Here is a 24,385-nt window from a genome sequence, read left to right on the forward strand (position 1 = left end):
TGTGTGTGTGCATGCCCTGGTGTGTGTTTGTGTGTGTGTGCCTGTGTGCACATGTGTGTGTGTGCGTGCATTCGGGGGGGGGTGTGTATATGTGTATTGTGTGTGTGAGCCTTTCCTGCACATGTTTGTCCTTGTGCACTGGGGGGCGACAGATCAGCTCAGTGTCCGGCTCCCGTCACCTGCAGCCTGACCCGACACCACTGTTGGAAGGCCCCAGGCCATTTTGCCGAAGCCTGAGGAAGGAAGGGGGGGCAGTTCAGCAGGGAGCCGCATGGGACTCGTCCTGAGCGCAGAGCCAGGAGTGACCCCTGGGCATTGCCAGGTCTGCCCCATCCCACTCCACTCCCCCCAAAAAAGGGGACAGGAAGCAAAGCAGGAGCCGGAGCTGAGCACTTGGCAGCGAGTCCTGGTTCCTGCCTCCTGCTCCGCCTCCGCCTGGCTAGTGGCGGAACAGCCTGACCACCCTCTGCCCAAGGAGCTCTGACGCAGAGCAAAAGGTCCTGAACACCTTTGTGCGTCCAGGTCTCGCCGTCTTTGCCAAGGAAATGGGAGTGTGGGTAGAACAACCGGGGGCGGGGCAGGTGAGGAGGAGTGAGCGGGCAGTGCAGGGTTCTCCTGTCCAGGTTTCCGGGCAGAGCCGGGGGGACCAGCAGGCTGTGGCTGGCGGTCCCTCCCGTGGGGGCCGGGCGGGGAGGGGCAGCGGGTGCACAGCCCGCCTCCCCCCTCCCACTGTCCCACTCTCCTTCCTCACCACTCAGCCACTCAGCCGCTTCCTGCCCGTGCACGAAAGCTCCGGAAGGAGCGTGGCCGTGGCCCCGGCCTGTGGAAGTGCTCTCTGGGAAGTACTCTCTGTCCCCGCTGTGCAGCCCTGGGGGGAAAACCCTCCCGGGCTGCCGGGACGGGCAGAGGGCGGGAGAAACGCGCCCGAGCAGACAGTCCTGCGCAGCCAGGCCCTCGGGCGCCTGTCCTGGGTCCGGGTAGCCGTGGGCTGGGACAGGGACCCCAGCAGGGGGGTCGGGGGGGTGCTGGCACAGACCCGATGCCCCGGGGACAGGCGGGGGCGACTCAGAGCACGGGGCTGGAGTTGGCGTCGCTCAAGGCTCTCGGCCTGGAGTCCGGGCACGGGTCTCTGCTGTTTCCTCTCCCCATCAGGGCTGGGGGGACGGCCCCACGGCTGAGCGTGTGCCTTGCATGCGGGATCCCCACATCCCGGCCCCTGCACCGCGTGACCCCCGGACACCTGCGGGGTGACCCAGAGCCCAGATTAGCAGCGTGTTTACACCCAAGAAGCAACGCTGGGGGGCGGGGCTGGTACAGCAGGGAGGGCGCCAGCTTTGCACGTGGCCGGCCCAGGTTCCGCCCCTGGCCTCTGGGCACCCCCAGGAGTGATCTCTGAGCACAGAGTCAGGAGGAAGCCCCGAGCACAGCCAGGCGCGCCCCCTCCCTGCAAAACAAAACCAAAGTCCCCCAAGGGGTAAAGCGATGGGGACAGTCGTCCCCTCCCTGTGACCCCTCTCGGCTGAGCTGCCCTGCGAGACAGCCTCTCTTCACAACTGACTTTCCCATAATCAGGCCTGTTCTGCCCACTTTGGGCGCATACACGGGCAGTGCTCAGGGCTTACTCCTGGCTCTGTGCTCAGGGATCACTGCTAGGGTCGCACCGGGAGCAGCCACGTGTAGGGAGAAACGCCCGACACACTTTCTCCCCAGCCTCCTCACCCAAGCCTTTTCCCTCTGCGTTCATTCTATCACTGCATCACTGTCCTCCCATTGTTCATCGATTTGCTCGGGTGGGCGCCAGTAACGTCACCATTGGTCCTAGCCCTGAGATTTTAGCAGCCTCTCTCTACTCATCCTTCCCAATGGTGCCTCATTGGAGGCTCTTTCGGGGTCAGGGGAATGAGACCCGTCATTGTTACTGGTTTTGTCATATCAAATACACCATGGGGAGCCTGCCAGGCTCTGTCGTGCGGACCCCCGCATTATTATGTTATATTAGCTTCCCCCGCCCCCCGATATTTGGGCCACGCCCAGCAACGCTTTGAAGTCACCCCTGGGGGTGCTGGGGGCGGGGGCGGGGGGGAGGACCCAGGGGTGGCAGGGATTGAAACAGGGCCGAGGCTGGCTATTAATTAATAGGGCTGAGGCTTAGCGTCAGCGCGGCCCCGTCTGATTGTCCCAACCCAGTCAGCGGTCACAATGAAATCCCCACCCTGGGCCTCAGGCGACCCACGCCTGCCACTTCTCTCTCAGCGCAGCGGGTCACAGGGACGCCTTGTGCGGTGGCGTCACGAGAGCCGCCCCCCTTTCACTCGCTCACACCCTCGGACCCGGTGCTGTGATTAGAGTCCAGTGCGAGTGTCAGTGGCAGCCCGAGACCAGGCCGTGTTTGCTCCCTCCGCTGTGTGTCCCCTGCCTCCTCCCGGCCGCTCTGAGGCTCAGGTCTGTCCCCTGCTCCTGAGCAGCTCGCCGGGAAAACTGCCCCCGGCGCACCCAAGGCGAGAAAGCCCTGGAGCTCGGTTCTCCGGCTGTCCGGCCTGCCAGTGGGGTCACAGCCCCCTTTCCCAGGACCGTCTGCGCCGCCCCGCCCTGACGTCCCTGCCTGCTGCGAAGGCGCCGGGCCACGTAGCCAGCACCGGGAGGGTGGGCGCAGTGGGGGCGTTCTCCTCGCTGGAGGGGGCGGGTGTTCCCGGGCCTGGGAGGTGTCCCTCTCCTCTGACCCTCTGCCTCTGTCCTGCTCCTGGCGGTGGCCCAGAGTTGACTCTCTAGGCCACTTGTTGGTAGAGACGTCCCTTTGATGGGTCCACGCACGTTTGCGTGTGACTGCGACCCAGCCTGAGCCCAGGTCATGCCTCTCTCTGCCCCGTGAAGCTGCTGGCCAGCACCTTTGAGAACCAAAGTGAGTTTTTGAAAAGAAAGCTTTTTAAAAAAGTTTTTAAAAAGTTGATCGCATGCAAGTCATGCGCCCTAACCACTGTACTATCTCTTTGGCCCCTACAGTAGATTTCTAGCGTTTTTGTTTATTGCTAGACTTACAAATTTAAACTTAAATTTTCGGGGGGGTAGGGAATGCACCTATGGATTCCCAACTGTCGAAATGGAACAAAATCCATTTGAACTCTGGGCTCTGACACACGCAGGGACCCCAGTGTCCGTGGCAGGCAGTCTTGCTAAGCTCGTGTGCTTCTCATGGGTGTGAGGGGCCCCAGAAAGAGTCACATTCTAGAGGGTGGGTTATTAAACGCTCATCGTAAGGAACTCGAGTATAAGGATTTGATGAAGTCTTCAATTCAACTTGGAAGACTTTTTGACCGACTGTGTTGGGAGAGTGCCACCTGTCGGTGACGCAAGGAACTGCAGCTGGGGCGCCGCCTGACCCAGCACGGAAAGCCGAGGTTCATGGGAAGGGGGGGTTGACCCACCAAGGAAAGTGGAAATGTAAAAAACACACAACACACAAAAACCTTGCCAGCCCCCGTAAAACCCGTCAGAGTATAGGCAGACAGGCGTGTCCCTGTTGTTTTTTGGGGGATGAACAGATACATTGGATTTTAAAACCTCCAGTTCTAGAACCTTCTATGCTACGGACCGTCGTGCACCCATCCCTGGGAGGGGAGGATGGGGATGGGGTGGAGGCCGGGCTCGGCTCTGCAGTCTGGGCTTTGGGCTCTGCCCCCGGTCTGGCTCCCTGGAGCCTTTCTCACAAACCCTGGGACCTCCCAGTGCATGAAAAAAAAATTTAAAAACGGGGGGGAGGGGACGAGGTGGCATATTTCTGACACGTACGGCTGATTGTCCCTAATTGCGGGCTTCTCCGGTGGCTGCTTAGGGAGGAGGAAGTGACACGGCGGAAGGCCCTTCGTGTCGGGAAGTGATGGCTTGGAGCAGAGGAGGAAACCTCGGGTCCCATCTCACACACACACACACACACAGAGGAAACCAGCGGGTCCCATCACACACAGACACACACACACACAGACACACACACACACACACACACACACACACCCCACAGTGACCTCACTGCCTGCCGCTGAGGTGGGAGTGATGGTCCCCAAAGCCCCGGTCCTCAGAGGGCCAGGCCGGGAGCCCCGGTCCCTGCGTCTGTGGGTCCCGGCCCGGCAGGCAGAGCGAAGGGGCCTCTTCTTCCTCCCTTGTTTTGTGGGTGTTTGGTCTCCATCCCCCCACCAGTGGGCTGCGTTTGCAGTGCGGCCAGCGTGCTGGAAGGTGGGTGCGGGGGCAGAGTCGGGGGGGGGGGTAGTGGGGGTAGGGCGGGGGACCGAGGGGGCTGCAGGGTCTGGCCCAGAGCCCAACCCGACGCCGTCACCACTCGCAGGAGCCCCCGGGCCCCGGAGACTCCCAGCTTCATTACTGCCTGCCCGCGGCAAGTGCAGCAGAGTTGACCGTCCAGCACCTTGATCTCCCTCACTAATAAATCGAGCCGGTCCCGTGGGCGTCAGTAAGGGTCGAGTGGGGCCCCGGGGGCTGCTGAGCTCATCTCGGTCTCGAGAGTCCTTGGGTGGGAACTGCAGTCCTGGCTGTTCCCCGGGGACAGAGCGTGGCCTGGCCGACTCAACCCTGCCGGGGCCTGCTCTGGAGCACTTCACCCGGAGTCTTTGCTCTTGTGCCTCGGCTCTGATCCCACGGAGCAGGGCCGAGCTGGGACGCCCTGGCTGGCGTGTCCCAAGTCCCCGGGTACCTGCCTCGCAAATGTCTCCCGGCCCCCCCCTGGGTGCTTGAGTTGGCCCCCGCCTGCCCGTGGTTCTCTGCGAGGGGAGGGTCGCCGGCTCCTCCAGGCTGAGGGAGTTGTCGGCCCTGGGGTGCCCCTAAGCCGTCCCCCTGTGTGCTGTGGCCCCCTGGGGCGGCCTGGGGACGGAGAGCCTCCCCAGAAGAGGGCGGGGCCCTTTAATACCCGAGAGTGAGGGCGTGAGGGCGGAGAGCGGCACCCGGCAAGAGCCTCCTCGGGCCCTGGACTCTGCCTGTTGCGGGTTTCCCAGGGCCGGGGACAGGAGCCCTGCGGTGCCAGGATCTACCCGGGCTTGGCCCTGACCGGGCAGCGGCCTAACCACTGTGCTCTCTCTCTGGCCCCGGGTTCCCGACTTTCCCTGGAGTTTCTTTCCCCTCTCAGAGCGCCGTCTTCTAGCACAGGGTCCACGTTACGTCGGGAAATGTGGGCCTGCTGCCCCCGGGACCTGCACTGTGGGTAGGTGCTGACACGCCCGAGGGGCTGAGGGGCGACCCACCCCCTCCCAGGCGGGGAGCAGACTGGGGCAGTGGGGCCCCCTTGTCCTGTGGAAACTTGGCGTTCGTTATCTTTGCTGCAAGTGGCATCTGGAGTCAGGAATCTTCTCCTTCTATCCAGATGGGTTTTTTTTCTTTCTTTCTTTCTTTGGGTCACACCCGGCGATGCTCAGGGGTTACTCCTGGCTCTGTACTCATGAATCACTCCTGGCAGTGCTCAGGGGACCATATGGGATGCTGGCAATCAAACCTGGGTCGGCCGCGTGCAGGACAAACGCCCTCCCCGCTGTGCTATGGCTCCAGCCCCAATCCAGATGTTTTCTTAACAAAGCAGAAACTTTCTTTTTTTCTTAATTTTTAAAAAAAATTTATAAAGTAGTTCACAATATTTGATTAATTTAATATTCAAACACCAACCCACCACCGAGACACCTTCCCACCACCATATTTCAGAGTCTCCATCCCAAAGCCCAATCTCTGCCCCCCGGCAGAGCCGAAATAATATATTTTCTACTGCTTGTTATGAAAATCTGCTGTGAATGCTAGAAAAGAAGAGTCTCCTTGGAGGAAAGAGGGTGAGGGGTGCTGTGTTTCACCAGGGCCACCGGGCCCTTCCGTAAGAGATCTCTGCCGTGTTAAGGGCTGAGCCTTGCGGGTTCTCAATATACAAATCTGTAAGAACCAAATGTGTATTTCCCGCTGAGACGGGCGCCCTCCGCTCTGAACCCTCCCCAGGGGACCCCGGCATGCGGGTAGGGCGTGGGGTAGGGCGTGGGGTAGGGCGTGGGGTGTGAAGTACTGCGCCCAGGGGCAGATGCGCTGGTGGGCGATGCTCGGCCCGGGCGTGGACCGGGCCGGGGTCTCTCCCGCCCCCTCCGGGGCGCCCGAGTGAGACAGCCTGGCTGGGGGCGGGGTCTGGTGGCGTGTGACGGGGAGCGTCATGCTGCTCCCTCCGGGAGGGAAGGACGCGCGACCTGGGTGGTGGCCGGTGACGGGGTTGTCCGGCCCACCAGAGGCAACTCAGGGGCGTGACTGCGGGCGGCCAGACACGCGGGGGTACGGGAGCAAAACTTTCTTTCCGGATCGTTTCGAGCAACGGAGGAGGGATGGGGGGGTGGACAGAGCCTGGGGGGCGACTCTCGCACCCTTTATGTCTCCCTTGGGACAACTGAGGCAGAATCGGGACGATTCTCGGGGTGGCGGGAATAATGCGGGGGCCAGTGTGGCCCCGGGCGCACCTGCCTCTCTCCCTGGCCCCAGAGGCCCCTGGGCCCTCCCTGGGGCTCCCGCGGCCCCAGGTCTGTGCGTTGCCAGAGGGGGAGGCTCCTGGCACCGGGCGGGTGGCTGTGTAGCGCAGGCCTCGTCCCCGGCCGCCTGGTGCTCCCTTACGGGACTGTCCTGCAGGGGGCGCCGGGGGCTGGGCCAGGAGCCCCCCGGAAATGCCTGGAGCCCTCGCGTGCGAGAGCCGAGACCCCGAGAGGGAGCCGGGCCAGGTTGGGACCCCACCCGCAGACGCCCCTGAGCTCAGGCTGCGGCAGGGCTGCCCGACGGGTGCGCCCGGCCCCGCTGCAGTCTGAGCCGCTGTCTGGCTCTCTGTCTGTCTGTCTGTCTGTCTGTCTGTGTCTCTCTCTGTCTCTCTCTGTCTGTCTGTGTCTCTCTCTGTCTCTCTCTGTCTGTCTGTGTCTCTCTCTGTCTATCTCTGTCTGTCTGTGTCTCTCTGTGTCTGTCTATCCCTGTCTGTCGGTCTCTGTCTGTCTGTCTCTATTTCTGTCTGTCTGTCCGTCCTACGCCCTGCACGTCTGTTTCTGCACCGGGGTTGCCAGCCTGAGCTGGTGCCCCGTGCCCCCTCCCTGGGTGCCCTGGGCCGTCTGAGCTGTGACGGGCCCTCCCTGACCCGGGGGTGCCTGTTCCCAGGGGTCCTCTCTGGCTGGACACTGGCTGGGGCAGACCCCAGGGACGAGTCTCCTCCCTGCTGCCCTCTCGGGCTCCCTCTGAAACCCCAGTGTGCAGCCCCCAACCCTCCGCCCCCGCCCCCGACCCCCCAGGCCCCCGGCCCTTTGGCCAGGGTGCGTCGTGGCTCGGGGGGGTGCCCAGGGGACCCCGCGGTGGCCCCGCTCACCCCGACCTTCCCGCAGACGACTACGCCCAGCTCTGCAACCTGCCCCTGGCCGGCCGGCGGCGCCCCTACGGCCACGACGCCCTGGTGGACCTGGGCCAGCAGTATGTGCCGGAGGCCGACCCCTACTTCCTCCAGGACCGTAAGCAGACGGGGGGGGGGGGCTGTTGGGGGCTCACAGGGACCGTGGGCGTCGGCCTGCAGCCACGGGACGACCTGGGCTCCCTTGGGTGGGGTTTCCCTCCCCCCTTTCACTGTTGGGGGGCTGCACTCGGGTGCTCAGGGGTGACTCCTGGCAGGGCTCAGGGGACCCTACAGGGTGCCGAGGATCGAACCCCGGTTGGCCGCGCGTGAGGCAAACACCCTCCCCACTGAGCGCTGTGCGGTGCTGCCCCCTGCAGTCGGGCCACGGAATGACTCCCGAGCACTGTCCTCGCCCGCAGAGCTCAAGAAGCACCCCAGGGGGGGTTATTCTTTCTTTCCCTCCCGGAAGGGAGCGAGTGACTCCGGCGGCCCAGCCTGCTTCTTGCCCACGGCCGGAGCCTGCACTGGGACTAAGACGGAAGATCCAGCGAGAGCATACAGGACTCAGGGGCTGGGAGGGGCACCCGGGCGGGGTGCGGGGCTGGGCCGACCCGGGTTCCGTCCCCGGAACCACATCCAGTGCCCCAAGAACCGTCAGGAGTGACCCCCGGGCCCAGAGCCCGGAGTCGGCCCCGAGCACCGTCAGGAGTGATCCCCGGGGCCAGAGCCCGGAGTTGGCCCCGAGCACCCCCAGGAGTGATCCCCGGGGCCAGAGCCCGGAGTCATCCCCCAGCACCCCCAGGAGTGGCCCCAGAACAGCAGGAGGACGAGGCGCTTTCTCCCCTGCTGGGGTCCAGGGTCCGGCCGGCCGAGCCCCCACACCCCCCTGAGCCCAGCAGCTTCCCACACACGCGGCTCTTGCTGGCAAATGGCCCCGAGTGACCCCCCGGCTCCGGGCAGAGTGGCTTTCCTGGCATCCCGTGTGGGGCTAGGACCCGCCCCGTGTCCCCTCACCTGACCCCCCCCCCCCCCCCGCGCAGGCTTCGACAGCTTCGAGGAGCTGCAGGCCGAGGAGTGCGGCATCCTGAGCGGCTGTGAGAACGGGCGCTGCGTGCGGGTGCCCGAGGGCTACACCTGCGACTGCTTCGACGGCTTCCACCTGGACATGGCCAAGATGACGTGTGTGGGTAAGAGGACGCGGCCCTGGCTGCAGAGGGTGCGGGGCGGGGCACGGCCAGGTGCCGTCCTGTCCTCTCTCCAGCCCCTCCGCAGGGGGGACTCCCCCAGTGGTGCTCAAGGGCCGCTCCTGACAGGGGCCAGGGTCGAGCCTGGGTCGGCCACGTGCAAGGCCAGCGCCCTGTTGTCACTCGGGCCCCAACCCCTGACTTTTGAGAGCTGGATTGTTGTGGTGATTTTACCTGACGCAGATGTTAGGGATTGTAGATTCTGGGGGAGGGCTGCGGGGAAATCCAGCTCCACCGCAGTAGTGGGGGGAAAGAGCGCGCACACAGACATGTGTGCACATGCATGCACGCACATGCATGCATACATGCACACGCTTGCACACGCATGCACACATGCACGTATGTGCATGCACATGCATGCGTGAATGCACAATGCACACAAGGCCCCTGCCCACGCTCCCCTCTAGTTCCTCAGGCCTGGGGCTGGGACACACCCTGCTTCCTCCCAGGCCTTCTTCCAGCTTTGAAGTTCAGGCTTTGAAAACAGCAACTTATAATAATAATAATCCTTTGAATTCAGACGCAAAGTTGTTTAGGGTTTGAGGCATTTCGTGTTCCCCCTCTGAGCCCAGCACCCCCACCCCCCGTGGCCCCCCTTCCCCCAGTAACCCCCCCCCCCCCCCCCCGCCACTGCGGCGGTGAGAGGGCTGGTGGGAGACGCACAGCCCCTCCAGGCAGCCCCCGGCCTCTGCAGAGTGTCTGTCCCTGCCCCTGGGCGGCTTGGGGAGCCTCCCGGGCACAGGGTCTCTCCGAGGAGCCGGGGGGCCGACCTTAGGGTAGGCTGAGCCCCGGGGTGGGGGGGGGGGGCTGTGCTGGGCAGGAGGCGGGCCGTGGGTGCCGCTGCCTGAGCACTGACGCCCCCCGGCCCCCGCAGATGTGAACGAGTGCGAGGAGCTCAACAGCCGCATGTCGCTGTGCAAGAACGCGCAGTGCATCAACACGGACGGCTCCTACCGCTGCCTGTGTCTGCCCGGCTTCGTGCCCTCCGACAGGCCCAACTACTGCACGGCGGCCAGCTCGGCCTCCAGCCGGGAGAGGGACAGCGACCTGGAGTGAGGGCCCTGGAACCCGGGCCGAGACGCCGGGACGGCAGCCGCGTGAGCCGGAGACTGCGCCACCCCGCCTGGGGCACTGCAGACCCGCGAGACGCACAGCCCGGGGGGAGAGAGGACCCGGCTGCGCTGACCCCTCGGGCGGGCGGCAGACACGCCCCGGAGGGCCGGGCTATATATATTCTGTTCATATGTAAAGTTGCGTGGGAGCGAGCAGACAGAGCGGTTATTTTAACGGGAGGTTGTATTGTGATATTGGTTTGTTTGGGGGTTTGTTTTTTAACTCTTGCTTGATTAAATTTGGCATTTGAATAGCAATGGACATATTTTATACAATTTTCATATTAGGGGCTGTGCGGTTCCTTGGCAGTTTGGGGTGGTTTTATTGTGTGTGTGTTTTTTTTTTTACCTAATTTCAAGTACAAAATTCGGGTAAGATTATGAAACGGTCTAAGTATTGTTATTCCACCTGATGCTTCTTTTCTGGTCTGGAACATCTTAAAAATCCAAATTGCCTGTCCCGTGGAGCAGGCAGGGGTTTTGCCAGCGTCTATGCACCCAGGAAAGGAAGAATTTTCTGTCTGTCCTGTGTGTTGTTCGGTTTTAATGTGTTATTCTCAACCAGACCGCCAGGGGGCCTCGTTGGCGCCCTCTGCACCCACCTCGGGCCACTGGGGGCTGTCCCCGGCCCAGCAAACCCCTCGGGGAAACTTGATCCTGATGCATTTGCCGCTGTATGTTAAAGCAAAATAAATCACCTTCTTTTTTTAAGAAAAGCTTCTGCCTGAGAGTCATTGCTAAGGAGGCCGTCTTCCTCCTTCCTCTCACTCCGCTGGTCGTGCAGTATTTGGTGAATCAATTTCCTTTTTTTTTTTTTTAAATCCTCATGTAGGTGTCCGGGTTGGGGGCTTTGCTGCTCCTGTGTCACCCACGTGCCCGCGATCCTCCCCTCTGCTCCGTGTACACCTCGTGGTCGCTCCCACCCGATCCATTCTCAGACCCGCAATCCATTATTGTTTATTATTTATTATCAGTCGATAATTATTTATCAGTTTATTTATTATCAGTCGATAGGGCTGAAGCGATAGCACAGGGGTAGGGCTTTGCCTTGCACACAGCTGAACCGGGTTCGATTCCTCCGCCCCTCTCGGAGAGCCCGGCAAGCTACTGAGAGTATCCCGCCCCTACGGCAGAGCCTGGCAAGCTCCCTGTGGCATATTCGATATGCCAAAAACAGTCACAACAAGTCTCATAATGGAGACGTGACTGGTGCCCGCTTGAGCAAATCGATGAACAATGGGACGACAGTGCTACAGCGCTATCAGTCGATGCTCTCGGCATCCTTGAAGGTTTCTCTGGTGGATAAAAGGGGAGATGGTGATTGTGTCTCTGGCTTATTCCACTCCACACACTGCCCTCCTGCAAATCACACAAACCTACTTTTCCCGCGCCAACACAGTATTCACTGTGTCGATGTAGCACACCATCTTTATTCATCATTGCACATTTGGGCTTTTTTCCCCAGATTCTGTCGTACAAAGCGCTACCATGTACGCAGGCGAGCTTCTAGCTTCTCAGATTAATGTTTTGTCTTTGAGGGACATTAGACATGAGATAACTGGCCAGAATCATTGAAACGGGAGCTTTTTGTCTCTAGAATTGTGTTCACCTGGGAGCAGCCCTTGGGACACGGGGGCAGGGAAGCTGGTCGGAGGTTGGTGTTGGAGTCATGATGGGTGCAGGAAAAGTCTAATCAACGGTCTTGCCAGCCAGGTCTTGTGAGAAAAATGGTGAAGAAGAAAAACACAACAAAAGCTTGAACAAGCTGGGCTGGAGCGATAGCACAGCGGGTAGGGCGTTTGCCTTGCACGCGGCCAACCCCGGTTCGATTCCCAGCATCCCATATGGTCCCCTGAGCACCGCCAGGAGTAATTCCTGAGTGCAGAGCCAGGAGTAACCCCTGTGCATCGCCGGGTGTGACCCAAAAAGAAAAAAAAAAAGTCCATATCTGGATGTCTCTAACTGTCCTCAGAGCAGGCTGCAAATCAGTGCCCAAGAGAACAACGCATGGGCCAGGGGGAGAGCACTGCGGGAGGGGTCTGCCTGGTCTGCCTTGCACACGACTGACGCGGCAGGCTTGATCCTGGGCACGACCCGTAGGGCCCCCGACACGCCCCCCAGGAGTGATCCCCGAGCACAGAGCCAGGAGCCCAGTCGGGTGTGAACCCCACAACAAAGGAAAACATCACTGACCTCTGGGCGCCCTCTCGCCTCCCCGACGTGCCCATTGATGTGACCCACGGTTCTTGCCCAAAGCAGGGCAGGAAAGTCCCAGACGCCGAGGCCCAGCTCTCCCCAGCTCCGCTGGCCCGAAGGACAGTTCTCAGGCGTCCCCCCGGCCCGGGCCATCCGCACGGCCAGGGAGCTGCTCAGAAACAAGCGTGGGGGCAGGGCCATAGCACAGCGGGGAGGGTGTTTGCCTTGCTCTCAGCCAACCCGGGTTCGATTCCCGGCATCCCATATGGCTCCTCAAGCACTGCCAGGAGTAACCCCTCGCCGGGTGTGACCCCAAAAGTAAAGTAAAATGAAGATTAAGAAAAGAAACCAAAGCGTTTCCTCTCTGTGCCCCAAGCAGAAAGAGGGACTCTTAGAAACGCTGTTACTGCAGTAACAACACAACTAAATTCAAAGGGGAAACTTGAGGCCCCGCCCGCCCCAGGCCACGGGCCCAGAAACCTGGGGGTGCATCAGTCTGCTTTAACAAGCCCTGCGGAGACTCAGTTTCCAGTGACCCAAGGGTACTGTGGTCGCTGAAGGCACAGTCCCTCTCCACCCCAGTCCTACCCCTCCCAGGCTCCCCTGGCTGCTTCCCACGGAAGCCCCGATCTCCATTTCCCTCGCTCTGGGGCACCTGCTATCTGCCAGCACTGTGTCACGGCCCATTGATCAGGGACCCCTCTGGGTCTGCCCCCCTCCTGGCTGACTGACTCAGCCTGAGACTTTCCAGACCCTTCCACGGAGCCGGAGCCGCAAACGGGCCCTGTGGAGACTCCATAAATCTCTCCCGTAAATCTCTCTCCCTCGGCCGGCAGACGCTGCTGGACTCCAAATACTTTGTGGCTTTCCAGGCACTTCCTGGCCTGCCCAGAGCCCTCCCGTGGAGACACAACCTCATTTTAATTCTGTTTCTCGTTGCCTCACACACAGACACGCACACACACGCACAGACACACACACACACACACACACACATACACCTTATCATTTTCCCTTTCAGATTCACCTCTCTGGTTAGGCCCCAAGCCAACATCTCCTTTCTTTTCTTTTCTTTTCTTTTTTTTTTTTTTTTTTTTTTTGCTTTTTGGGTCACACCTAGCTCTGCACTCAGGAATTACTCCTGGCGGTGCTCAGGGGACCATATGGGATGCTGGGAATCGAACCCAGGTCGGCCGTGTGCAAGGCAAACGCCCTCCCCGCTGTGCTGTCACTCCAGCCCCAACATCTCCTTTCTAACCAGTTTTATTTATCAAAGCCACTAGGGGCCGGAGCAACCGCACAACGGGCAGGGCACTTGCCTTGCACGAAGCCAAGCCGGGTTTGACCCCGGCATCCCATATGGTGCCCTGAGCACCACCGGGGGTGGTCCCCGAGGGCAGGGGCTGGGGTAGCCTCTAAGCATTGCTGGGTGTGACCCAAAAATGAAAGGGGGAAAAATGCACCCATGAGTCTTGACCATGGTCACCACGTGGTCACCGCGCCTGGTGTGAAGAAGTAGCTAATCTCACACCGCGGCGGAAACGGGTCACCCCGGAGCTGCAGGCCAGGGTCTCCTGGGGTCACCTACGCAGCTCAGCTAGCTGGGAGGGGACACAAGGCAGGACTTGCCTGTGTGTTGGCTCGGCCCGAGCCCGCTTGCTCGTGTCACGGGACGCTACAGGGACGCGGGGCAGCTGGAGTCGGGGACCCCCCAAGTCTTCCTGCAAGCGGCTCAGGGACACACGCGTCTTCCAGCAAGGATGAGTCAGGGGCCACGGAGTCAGAAGAGGCCACCAGCTCCCGGGGCCCCCAGTACCCTACCAGGCCCCGTAGAAACCCTAACGCTGTCGGGCTGAGTAACAGGCCCGTCCACTGCTCCTTAGGGCCATTTCCGGGCCAGGAGCTGGACGGAGCCCATCTTGCCCCGGGGGGCACGGCGCCCTCCTCGGGAAGGTGCTGCAGTCAAGCCACCTCCACTTCCTGCCGTCATAAAAGGAAATTGCACTGGGATGTTTGGAGGGAAGGACCAGGCCCCACACACAGTGCTCAGGGGCCACTCTGGCTCTGTGCTCAGGGCCACACCCACAGTGCTCAGGAGCTACTCCTGGCTCTGTGCTTGGGGCCACACACACAGTGCTCAGGGGCTGCTCCTGGCTCTGTGCTCAGGGCCACACCCACAGTGCTCAGGAGCTACTCCTGGCTCTGTGCTCAGGGCCACACCCACAGTGCTCAGGGACCACTCCTGGCTCTGTGCTCAGGAGCTGCTCCTGGCTCTGTGCTCGGGGATCGCTCAAGGTGGGGTTCGGGGGCAGCAAGGCCAGCGCGTGCCCCCTGCACTCCCTCCCCATCCCTGCCTCCGTGTCTCTGGCGAGTGAAACAGGCTGCAGGGGGTCTGCATGGCCCCTCAGTGGCCCTCTTGTCGGTGCCAAGCAGGGGACACGAGCCTCAGAGGAGCAGGGTCCCGTCACCACAGCGGCCAGCGCCCGGGCCGAGACCCACTCCGCAGTCCTCCTGCTCTGCCGGGCTCTGCTCTGAGCCTCGGGAGAACCCTAGGCCCGACCCCCAGCTCTCAGCTCTCACCTTAGCTCATGACCTGGCCCGGGACTCTCGGACCCCAGCGGGGACCTGCGAGCCCCGTCTCCTCAGACCTCAGTGTGGTGGCGACAGGCACTGATGGTTCTGGGGGTCCTGGGGTGGGTGGGCTGTGCCCGGCATGGCCCGGCGGGCTCTGTCCTGCAGCCTGGCCTCGGGGGAGGCGGACGTGGCCGGGATGCGCCGTCCCTGCCGTCTGGGCTTGGGCGGGGGCAGAGCCTGGTACCAGACCCTGCACGGGCTCCCGCGGGGCGTCTTGGCTACTGCCGGGCAGAGGTGTCCCGAGTCCCAGCCCGGGGTGGGCTGCCTCAGCGGCAGCTGATGCCCCACCAGGAGTTTCTCGGGAGCGCCTGGGGCACTGGAGGGGTAGCCCAGTGGGTAGGGCCCTGGCTTTGCTCCTGGCCAACCTGGGTTTGACCCCTGGCATTCGAGATGGTGCAGAGCCGGGAGCAACCCTGGGCTTCACTGGGTGTGAGCCCCCCGCCCCAAGCAAAACAAAACGAAACGGAACAAGAGAGCTTGAACAGGTGGCAGGGCAGGGTGGGGGGGGGCTTGTGGCCACCAAATGCACGTGGCGCACGCCCATGCCGTTTGAACACGCGGGCGTGGACGAGGCTGATTCTCCTTGAATGGGGTGAGGCTATGTTCCTTCGGGGGCAGGGAGAGCACCGTCACAGCTCCGTCACCAGTGACTCTCATCTGCCCTCCGCGGTGAGCGTCCTGTGCCACCAAGAAGATCTGCCGGAACGACTCTTTCCTCCTAACGGCCCCCTCCCTCACCCCCATCTCTCCGTTTTTCTATAAAACTGGTAGATCCTGGGGCTGGAGCGATAGCACAGCGGGTAGGGCGTTTGCCTTGCACGCGGCCGACCCGGGTTCGATCCCCGGTATCCCATATGGTCCCCTGAGCACTGCCAGGAGTAATTCCTGAGTGCAAAGCCAGGAGTAACCCCTGAGCATTGCTGGGTGTGACCCAAAAAGCAAAAAAAAACAAAAAAAAAACTGGTAGATCCCATCTGCTAGTCAGTAGAACATCTATTTTCTATGGATAACGAAATGCCGATTCTTGGACGTCCCTGTGCATTCTGGTCTGCAGGCCTTAGGGACTACAGACTGGGCCTTGCACAGCATTCTCTGAGAGCGGCCGGTGGGTTCGTGTGTTGGTTCCTGTTCGTTGTGAGTCGGGCCCAGGTGCAGGAAGCAGCTGGCAGGCCTGTGGGCGGCGGGCAGGCCTGGGGCGTTCGGGTGCCCCCCCCCCCCTCGCTCCCGGGCCTGCAGGGGACAATAAACCTCGGGAGAAAGGAAACACATCCAGGGGAGTGGGAGTTTCGTGTCAAGGAATGACGTCACGGCCGGAGATGACGGCTGGACCCACGCCGGGGGCTGGGCCGGTGCAGCCCACAGAAAGGTGCCGAGGCACTTGCACGCGCGCTCTCGAGGAAAGAAACGGGGACGCTTTGTACGGGCCTTGCACAGGCTGAGGGGTGCACACAGAGGCCGACTGTGTGTCGACGCTGTGATAAACCCTGGGGCCAGAGCGATAGCACAGCGGGGTGGGGGGGCGCCTGCCTCGCACACGGCCGGCCTGGGTGGGATCCCCAGCACCCCATAGGGTCCCCCACGCACCGTCAGGAGCGATCCCTGAGTGCAGAGTCGGGAGTGACCCCTGAGCGTCATGGGGTGTGGCCCAAACCAAAACATAACAACAACAACAAGCCCCCAAACATCCTAGGACAGACTGTAATAGAAGTATTTTTCACAATGTATTTTAAACGCATATAAAATGTATATGATCCACTTTGGCTAATATTTTCCTTCTGCTCTAAGGTCCTCCCCTCTTCTTGGTATTTGTCTGGGGGCCTCACCAAGTGGTGCCCAGGGACCCTCCTGGCAGTTTCCAGGGACCGTAGGGTTGCCGGGGACCAAGGCAAGCGCCTGATCCTGTCCGCTGCAGCGTCTTTCCGGCCCTGTTCTCGATCGTGTGACAATTTTCTTCTTTCCTTTCCCTGGGGGTGGCCGAAGGCTCCGGCTCAGGCAGTCAGTGAGTCGGGGCTGGCGAGGGGCTGGCTTTGTCTCCCAGGCCCCTGGCACATCAGGGCGCCCGCAGTAGAAAGGAGGATCAGAAAGTGACTTGGGGGGCTGGAGCAATAGCACAGCGGGGAGGGCGTTTGCCTTGCACGCGGCTGACCCGGGTTCGATTCCCAGCATCCCATAGGGTCCCCTGAGCACCGCCAGGAGTAATTCCTGAGTGCCAAGCCAGGAGTAACCCCTGTGCATCACTGGGTGTGACCCAAAAAGAAAAAGAAAAAAAGTGACTTGGGAATGTCCAGCGGGGAGAACGCTGAGCGGCACCTTCCCACGGCCAGGGAGCGGGGGTGCCGAGGGACCGGGAGGGGCCCAGGGCAGGGGCCCGGCATCACCAGGGCCTCGGGGGCCACAGCCACAGCACAGCGAGGAGGGAGGACACTTGCCTGGCACACGGCTGGCCCGGCTTCCATCCCTGGCATTCCCTGTGGTCTCCTGAGCGGGGAAGTAGTGATTCCGGAGCAGCTAGGCAGCCCCTGAGCACTTCGGGGTGTGCCGCCCCCCAAATGCGGGCTCTAAGGCACCAGGTTCTCTCCACCTGAGACACTTTCAAGGTCAGAGAGATGGTACAGGGGTTAAGGTGCTGGGCTGGCCCACATACATATACATACACATATACATATATACATATGCATATGTATGCGTGTATATGTGTGTATGTATACATATGTGTGCATGTATATACATAAGTGTGTACAAAGGGAACAATAATGTATATACACACATACACATGCGTGCGCGCGCGCGCACACACACACACACACACACACACACATATAGTTTTCTGAGCACCTCCAGGAGTGAGCCCTGGGAACAGAGCTAAGAGTAATCCCTGAGTACTGCCAGGTGTGGCCCAAATATACATATATCGACACCCAAATATACACATATATATATATATGACACTCTTTAAGCAAACTGGCTGTTGATGAAAGTCCGCACTTTTCTTTTTCTTTTATTCTACTATGAAACAGGAAGCCATAATTTACTGACAAAATACTAGTGGCACAATGTAGAAAAATAAAAGTAAAAGAAAAATATGACACTTTAATGGGGCATCTAACATCCTCACTGTCATCACTGTCATCCCGCTGTTCATCGATTTGCTCGAGCGGGCACCAGTAACGTCTCCATTGTGAGCCTTGTTGTGACTGTTTTTGGCATATTGAATACACCACCCGTAGCTTGCCAGGCTCTGCCGTGCGGGCGGGATACTCTCGGTAGCTTGCCGGACTCTCCAAGAGGGGTGGAGGAATCGAACCCTGGTCAGCTGCATGCAAAGCAAACGTCCTACCTGCTGTGCTATCGCTCCAGCCATCATCATCATCATCATCATCATCATCATCATCATCATCAATATATTAAATATTTGATTCCTACTTATCATGAGTATTATTATTACAAGCATAAACATGTAAGCAGAGTCCAGACTGATGGACTATGCAATACATAAGGCCCGGTGGCCTTCGGAAGTCCAGGCTCCTGCGTCGCTGACCTGAGAGGAGCAGGAGCCCTCCCCCAGCCCCTCCTGGGAGAGGCGGTGCAGCCTGGAGAGGGTCCGGCCACTCAACTGCAGGCGGCACTCCCCGCTGCCCATGCGGGGCTGGTGCAGGCCGCGTGGCCCTGCAGGCCCACGCCAGGGAGGGGCCTGGGTGCTCGCTCCCCATGTATCGGCCCAGGGCGGGCAGCGGGCAGCAGCCTTTAAATAGCTGCCCTCGGCCTCTTCCTGTCGGGGTGGCCGGGAGGAGGCTGGGCCACCTGTGCGGCCTCCCGCTGGCCTTGGGCGGGAGGAAGCTCCGAGTCCCCTCCCCCGGGACCCGAAACGTGCACTGCCAGCAGCCCAGAGGCGGCCCGGAGGGTCGGGCAGGGCCTGCTGACGTGACTGGGCATTCAGGCCTGCCCGCGTGCCAAAACAACAACGACAACAACCCCACCGGGCCGCAAGGCTTTCTTTCCCTCCCCGCCCAGAGCGGGCCCTGCAGCCCCAATGCGGGAGGGGGGCTGCCCCCTCGGGCCCCCCCGGCCCTCGCTCTGGTCTGGCTCAGGCGACACCCGGAAAGCCCTGCTCTGCCTCACTCGTTGCTTCCACGGTGCCCTCCTTGCCTCTCTTCCTGATCTCACCCAACCTCTTCGTGGGCAACTGTGCCCCGCCTCCCCAAAAAAAACACACAACACTCCTTGGGGTTCAGCAGCAGATACACCATGTGCTTTTACCCCAACACGCTCCATCTGGGCCTCCCAATCTCGGGGTCGAACCCCAGGCACTTGGGGCTGACAGCTGGTAAGGCAAGCAGGAAGCTCGCCCCACATGCTGCAGACCCAGGTTTGATCCCCATCACCCCCCCATCGTCCCTGTGGCCCACCCAAAGGGATCCCTGAGCACAGAGGCAGGAGTAAGCCCGGAGCACCCGGGATGTGAGCCTCTAAAAGCAAAGGAGGCCCTTGAACTCGGGCCCTCTGCCTCGATCAGCATCTGTTCCCATCTCACCAGGCGTCTCAGGGAGACCCGAGAGTGGGTTCTGGTTCTGACCCAAGCGTGGGTCTGGGACATCGGCTTGGAGGTGAGCACAGGGAGGCCTCAGAGGGTGCCGGGGGCAGCCCTGGACAGGACAGAGGAAGGGCCTGGGCTGGATCAGCCAAAGCAGATGCTGTGGGAACGGAGGCTCTGTGGCGGCCCTTTAATGACGGCCAGAGACAGGGCCCGGGTCAGCTCTACACTGACCAGCTACTGAGCTGGGGTCTCCCCTGGGGGCGGGGCGGGGAGGGGAGAGGCCGGGCTTTGCAGCAGTTTCTGGCGGTTCTTGAATGCACCTTCTGCATTCAAGGTGTTCTGGGGCAGTTCCTCTGAGATCCCGACAGAGCACTGTCCAGGGAGTGGAGGTTGGGGGCGGGCACTGACAGTAGCTCTATTAAAGCGCAATTAAAAACCAGGCTGCGGGGCTAGAGCGATAGCACAGCGGGTAGGGCGTTTGCCTTGCATGCGGCCGACCCGGGTTCAAATCCCAGCATCCCATAGGGTCCCCTGAGCACGGCCAGGAGTGATTCCTGAGTGCAGAGCCAGGAGTAACCCCTGTGCATCGCCAGGTGTGACCCCCCCAAAAAAAATTAAAAAATAAAACCAGGCTGCAAGCAGGCTGGGGGCGCCCCGCAGACACGCCCCCACCCCGACTCCCCACTCCCCCGCCTTTGCTGGCTCTCCCTCCTCCACAGACCCACTCAGCTTCGTCCCCGAGTCTCTGGGCTCAGGGGCCTTCCGGGCAGGCAGCCGGCCCCGCCCTGAGGTTCCGGGGGGCTCGGAGCCACGCTCTCCTCTGTCCCGTCCAGGCTCAGGACCCGCCCCAAGGCGGGGCCCTGTTGGGGGTGACCAGTCGAGTTTCTGGGGAAGCAGGAGCTGAGAGGGAGGCCGGCCTGCAGGAAGTCGGGTGGGAGACGCCCTGGGAAATGACGTGGCCTCAGGGATGGGAGGGAAGCAGCACCCGCGAGGACGGGAGAATGGGCCACCAGGCAACCAGCACGGACTCGGCCGCTCCTTACCGGCCTGTCAAACTTCACGGAGGCCTGGGAATGTATCCCGAGGGTGCAAAAAAGCACAGGAGAAATGACATCTGCACCCGCATGTACGTTGCAGCCCTGTTCACAATTGCCAGAACCTGGAAACAACCCGAGTGCCCGAGAACAGACGACTGGTTAAAGAAACTTTGGTACATCTACACAATGGAATACTATGCAGCTGTTAGGAGAGATGAAGTCATGGAATTTGCTTATAAGTGGATAGACATGGAGAGTAACATGCTAAGTGAAATGAGTCAGAAAGAGAGGGACAGACATAGAGGGACTGCACTCGTTTGTGGAGTATCAAATAACATCACATGAGGCTGACGCCCAAGGACAGTAGGTACAAGGGCCAGGAATATTGCCCCATAGTTGGAAGCCTGCCTCATGAGCTGGGGGAGAAGGCAGCTGGGACAGAGAAGGGATCACTAAGTCAATGATGGTTGGAGGGATCACTCGGGATGGGAGATGTGTGCTGAAAGTAGATAAAGAAGGACCAAACATGATGGCCTCCCAGTATCTGGATTGCAAACACTAATGCCCATAAGTAGAGAGAGAGTTTGGGGGAAATTGTCTGCCATGGAGGCAGGGGGGATGGGGGGACACTGGGGACATTGGCAGTGGAAAATGTACACTGGTGGAGGGATGGGTGTTCGATCATTATGACTGAAACAAACATGAAAGCTTTGTAAGTAGCTCATGGTGATTCAAAGAAAGAGAGAAAGAAAGAAGGAAGGAAGAGAGAGAGAGAGAGAAAGAAAGAAAGAAAGAAAGAAAGAAAGAAAGAAAGAAAGAAAGAAAGAAAGAAAGAAAGAAAGAAAGAAAGAAAGAAAGAAAGAAAGAAAGAAAGAAAGAAAGAAAGAAAGAAAGAAACGCAATAGTTTCACTGAGGCCATTTCATCTGCAGCATCTGCAGGTCCAGCACTGATGTCCTTGCTGGACTGTCCTCCCCTCCCCCTCGAAAAAATGAGATTCACTTTGGAAAAGACCAAGATCGCTTTCAAGGTTGTTTCTCGAAATCCTTCCTGTCCTTCCCCTGCAGGGACTCTTCTCTGCTAGATCCCATAGCTACAGTCCAACAGCTTCCACACTCATGGACTTAAGAACTAACTCTGTAAAGATGAACCACCCTACCCACATTAGTACACAAGCATATAGATTCAGTGCCCTCCCTATCACAGTTCTAATGGCATTCTTCAAGGACCTAGGACGAACATCCCCAAAATTTGCATGGAAACACACACACAACACACACACACACACACACACACACAGAATAACCAAACAATCTTTTTTTTTTTTTTTTTGCTTTTTGGGTCACACCCAGCAACGCACAGGGGTTATTCCTGGCTCATGCGCTCAGGAATTAACTCCTGGCGGTGCTCGAGGGACCATATGGGATGCTGGGAATCGAACCCGGGTTGGCCGTGTGCAAGGCAAACGCCCTACCCGCTGTGCTATCTCTCCAGCCCCTAACCAAACAATCTTGAACAAAAGGAAAACTGGAAGCGTCACAGGGCCCGTCCGTGGCCCAGAGTACTACGCAGTGATAATCAAATCCAAACAGCACAGTGCTCCGGAAAAGCCACCCGGTCCGTGGGATCCGTCGGCTCTTACAACCACGAGCTTCGAAGCAAACCTTTACGTACGTGAACGATCAGTTGGTGACAAAGACCTCAAGAACGAAGCACAGAGAAAGGCGAGTCTCTTCAAAACAGGGTGCCGGGAAATCGGAAGCGCCACAAGCAGAGTGTGAAACTGGATGACTGTCTTATACCCCACAACGAAGGAGCGTGGATTGGAGACTAGTTCCATCTGAGACCAAAACACACACGGAAGGAAACACAGGCCAACACGCGGGGCAGTGGGTCCCGTGGGCCCTGGCCGCTTGCTTCACCGGCGGGGCAACCCAAACCCAACCCAAACCCACATGAAACCAACGGTTTCAGCAAACCCCAACGCCCCCGCAGAGCGGAAGGAACCGCCCTTCAGGCGGTGGGCCTGGGAGTCCCCGGGGGGCAGACAGTGTCTGCCTTCAAGCTGGGGCCCCCAAGAGTCTGACCCCCAAGACTCCCCGCCTGTGCCTGTCCGGTGCTTTGGGGTGGCTCAGCTCTCCAGTGCTCCTAGAGCCACATCGGAAGGTCCGGAGCTCGTGTGTCAGCACCCTCACTAAACTGCTGCCCTGGAAGGTGTGTGGGCACCGTGGCCGGGGTGACCCCCAGGGCTGTGAGCGGAGAGCAAGCCCCAATGAGCCCTCCAGGTAGAATATTCTAGAACACGTCCCCTGAGGGGGTTCCCCGCCCAGCAGGCATGCGCGCACCTCCCCCAGGGGCGAATATGTGACTCCCAGAGACCACGGCCACCAGGTGTGGGAGCAGCACAGGCTGGAGTGTGTGAGCTACAGTCAACGCAACAAGCGGGGCAGGGACCAGGACCAGGGAGGAAGCCAGAGGGCGTCCATCCTTCCGGGCGGGAGAAAGAGTCACAGGCCACCCAGCCCTACAGGACGTCACCCAAGACGGACAGAGCACTCCCAGAGCTCAGCCACGGCCCAAGCCGAAAAGGCCCAGAGTGGCGAGAAGAACAGACAGCCCTCTGGATCAGAGAAGACGCACAGCGGGCAGCGGGCACACGGAGAGAGGGCCCGTCCCTGGGGACGTCAGGGGCGTGAGGCTGAGTGACCACCGCAGGCACACGAGAGCGGCTCATGTCCCAGAGGCCAGGACCAGCAAGCGTTGGCAGAGCCTGGAAAGCAAAGGGACCCTCCCTCACCCCTGCTGAGAACACCAGCTGGCCGCTGTGGAAGGCAGCAGGGGGAGTGCTCAGCATGTCCAGCGTGGAGCCCGCCGGCGGTACAGCAGCTCACCCGCTCGCCCCTGGGTACCTGTAGCAGGTTACAGGCCACGCGTTCGGGGAGATGGATGCCCGCCCGCGTTCAGAGTGCGGCTCTCCGGGGGAGCCAAGATCCGGGAAGCATCCCAGGCCCGCTGACAGACGGTGGAGAAGGAAGTTGTGTGGCCCACAGACGCAGTGAAATATGCTACTCAGGCCTAAAACAGAGTCTTTGGGGAGGGGTGCAGGGAGCGCACACCTGGCAGTGCTCAGGGGTTATTCCTACCAGGTTAATCCCTCCTGGCGGTGCTCAGGGGTTATTCCTACCTGGTTAATCTCTCCTGGCGGTGCTCAGGGGTTATTCCTACAGGGTTAATCTCTCCTGGCGGTGCTCAGGGGTTATTCCTACCTGGTTAATCTCTCCTGGCGGTGCTCAGGGGTTATTCCTACAGGGTTAATCTCTCCTGGCGGTGCTCAGGGGTTATTCCTACCTGGTTAATCTCTCCTGGCGGTGCTCAGGGGTTATTCCTACAGGGTTAATCTCTCCTGGCGGTGCTCAGGGGTTATTCCTACAGGGTTAATCTCTCCTGGCGGTGCTCAGGGGTTATTCCTACCTGGTTAATCCCTCCTGGCGGTGCTCAGGGACCATACGGGATGCTGGGGATCGAACCTGGGTCAGTCCCGTGCCAGGCAAAGACCCTACCCACTGACACAGAAGACATGAAATCTTGCCTTTTGCTACAACATGGACGGAACCGGAGCAGAATCCGGCTAGCAGAGTAAACCGAAGGACAAACCACAGGTGAGCTCCCTCCTGCGTGGGTACAAGCAAGGGGACCTACAGAGTCCAACAAAACCAGCCCTTGGGCCCACCCGAGCTTACAGCGGTGGGGGCGGAAGGGACGACGGGCTGAGTGTAGAGGGGTGTGGGTACGTCACTAGTGGGGGTGGGGAGTGACGTCGGGCCCAGAAGACACGAACCCCTTATGGTTCTCGTTGTTTGGTTGGGTTCAGGGTCACACCTTGGCTGAGCCTCCTCCTGGCGCTCCACTCGGGGGTCACTCCTGGTGGCGCGTGGGGGACGAGACGTGGGGCCGGGAATCAAGCCCAGCTCGGCCGCACGCAGTGTGAGGACCCTACCCACTGTGCTGTCGCCCCGGCCGAAACTTTTATGTCCTATAAATCAATGCTACTGTTAAAAAAAAGATTAGAATTAACAAACACCTACTGATTACTTTCCCAACAGCTTGTATTTATGAAATCTTTTATCATTAAGATGCTCATGGGGCCAGAGCGATAGAAGGGCGCTGGCCTTGCACGCAGCCAACGAGGGTTCAGCAGAACCAAGCATACTCAGACCTTGATTTAACAACAACAAATGTGAGACAAAT

At 60.1% G+C, this 24,385-nt stretch overlaps 1 protein-coding gene across 1 annotated transcript in view; it reads left to right on the forward strand.

Moving 5' to 3' along the window:
• LTBP1 (latent transforming growth factor beta binding protein 1) overlaps positions 1 to 10,426 on the forward strand; it is a 259,047-nt gene extending 248,621 nt beyond the window's left edge. Inside the window, exons 32-34 of the mRNA XM_055120644.1 lie at positions 7,377 to 7,499; positions 8,422 to 8,568; positions 9,500 to 10,426. Of these exons, the coding sequence (XP_054976619.1) occupies positions 7,377 to 7,499; positions 8,422 to 8,568; positions 9,500 to 9,681 (452 nt within the window). The 3' untranslated portion in view covers positions 9,682 to 10,426. The remainder of the gene's footprint in view (positions 1 to 7,376; positions 7,500 to 8,421; positions 8,569 to 9,499) is intronic.
• The last annotated feature ends 13,959 nt before the right edge of the window (positions 10,427 to 24,385 follow it).

Source organism: Sorex araneus, chromosome X (genome assembly GCF_027595985.1).
Source record: "Sorex araneus isolate mSorAra2 chromosome X, mSorAra2.pri, whole genome shotgun sequence".
NCBI lineage: Eukaryota > Metazoa > Chordata > Mammalia > Eulipotyphla > Soricidae > Sorex > Sorex araneus.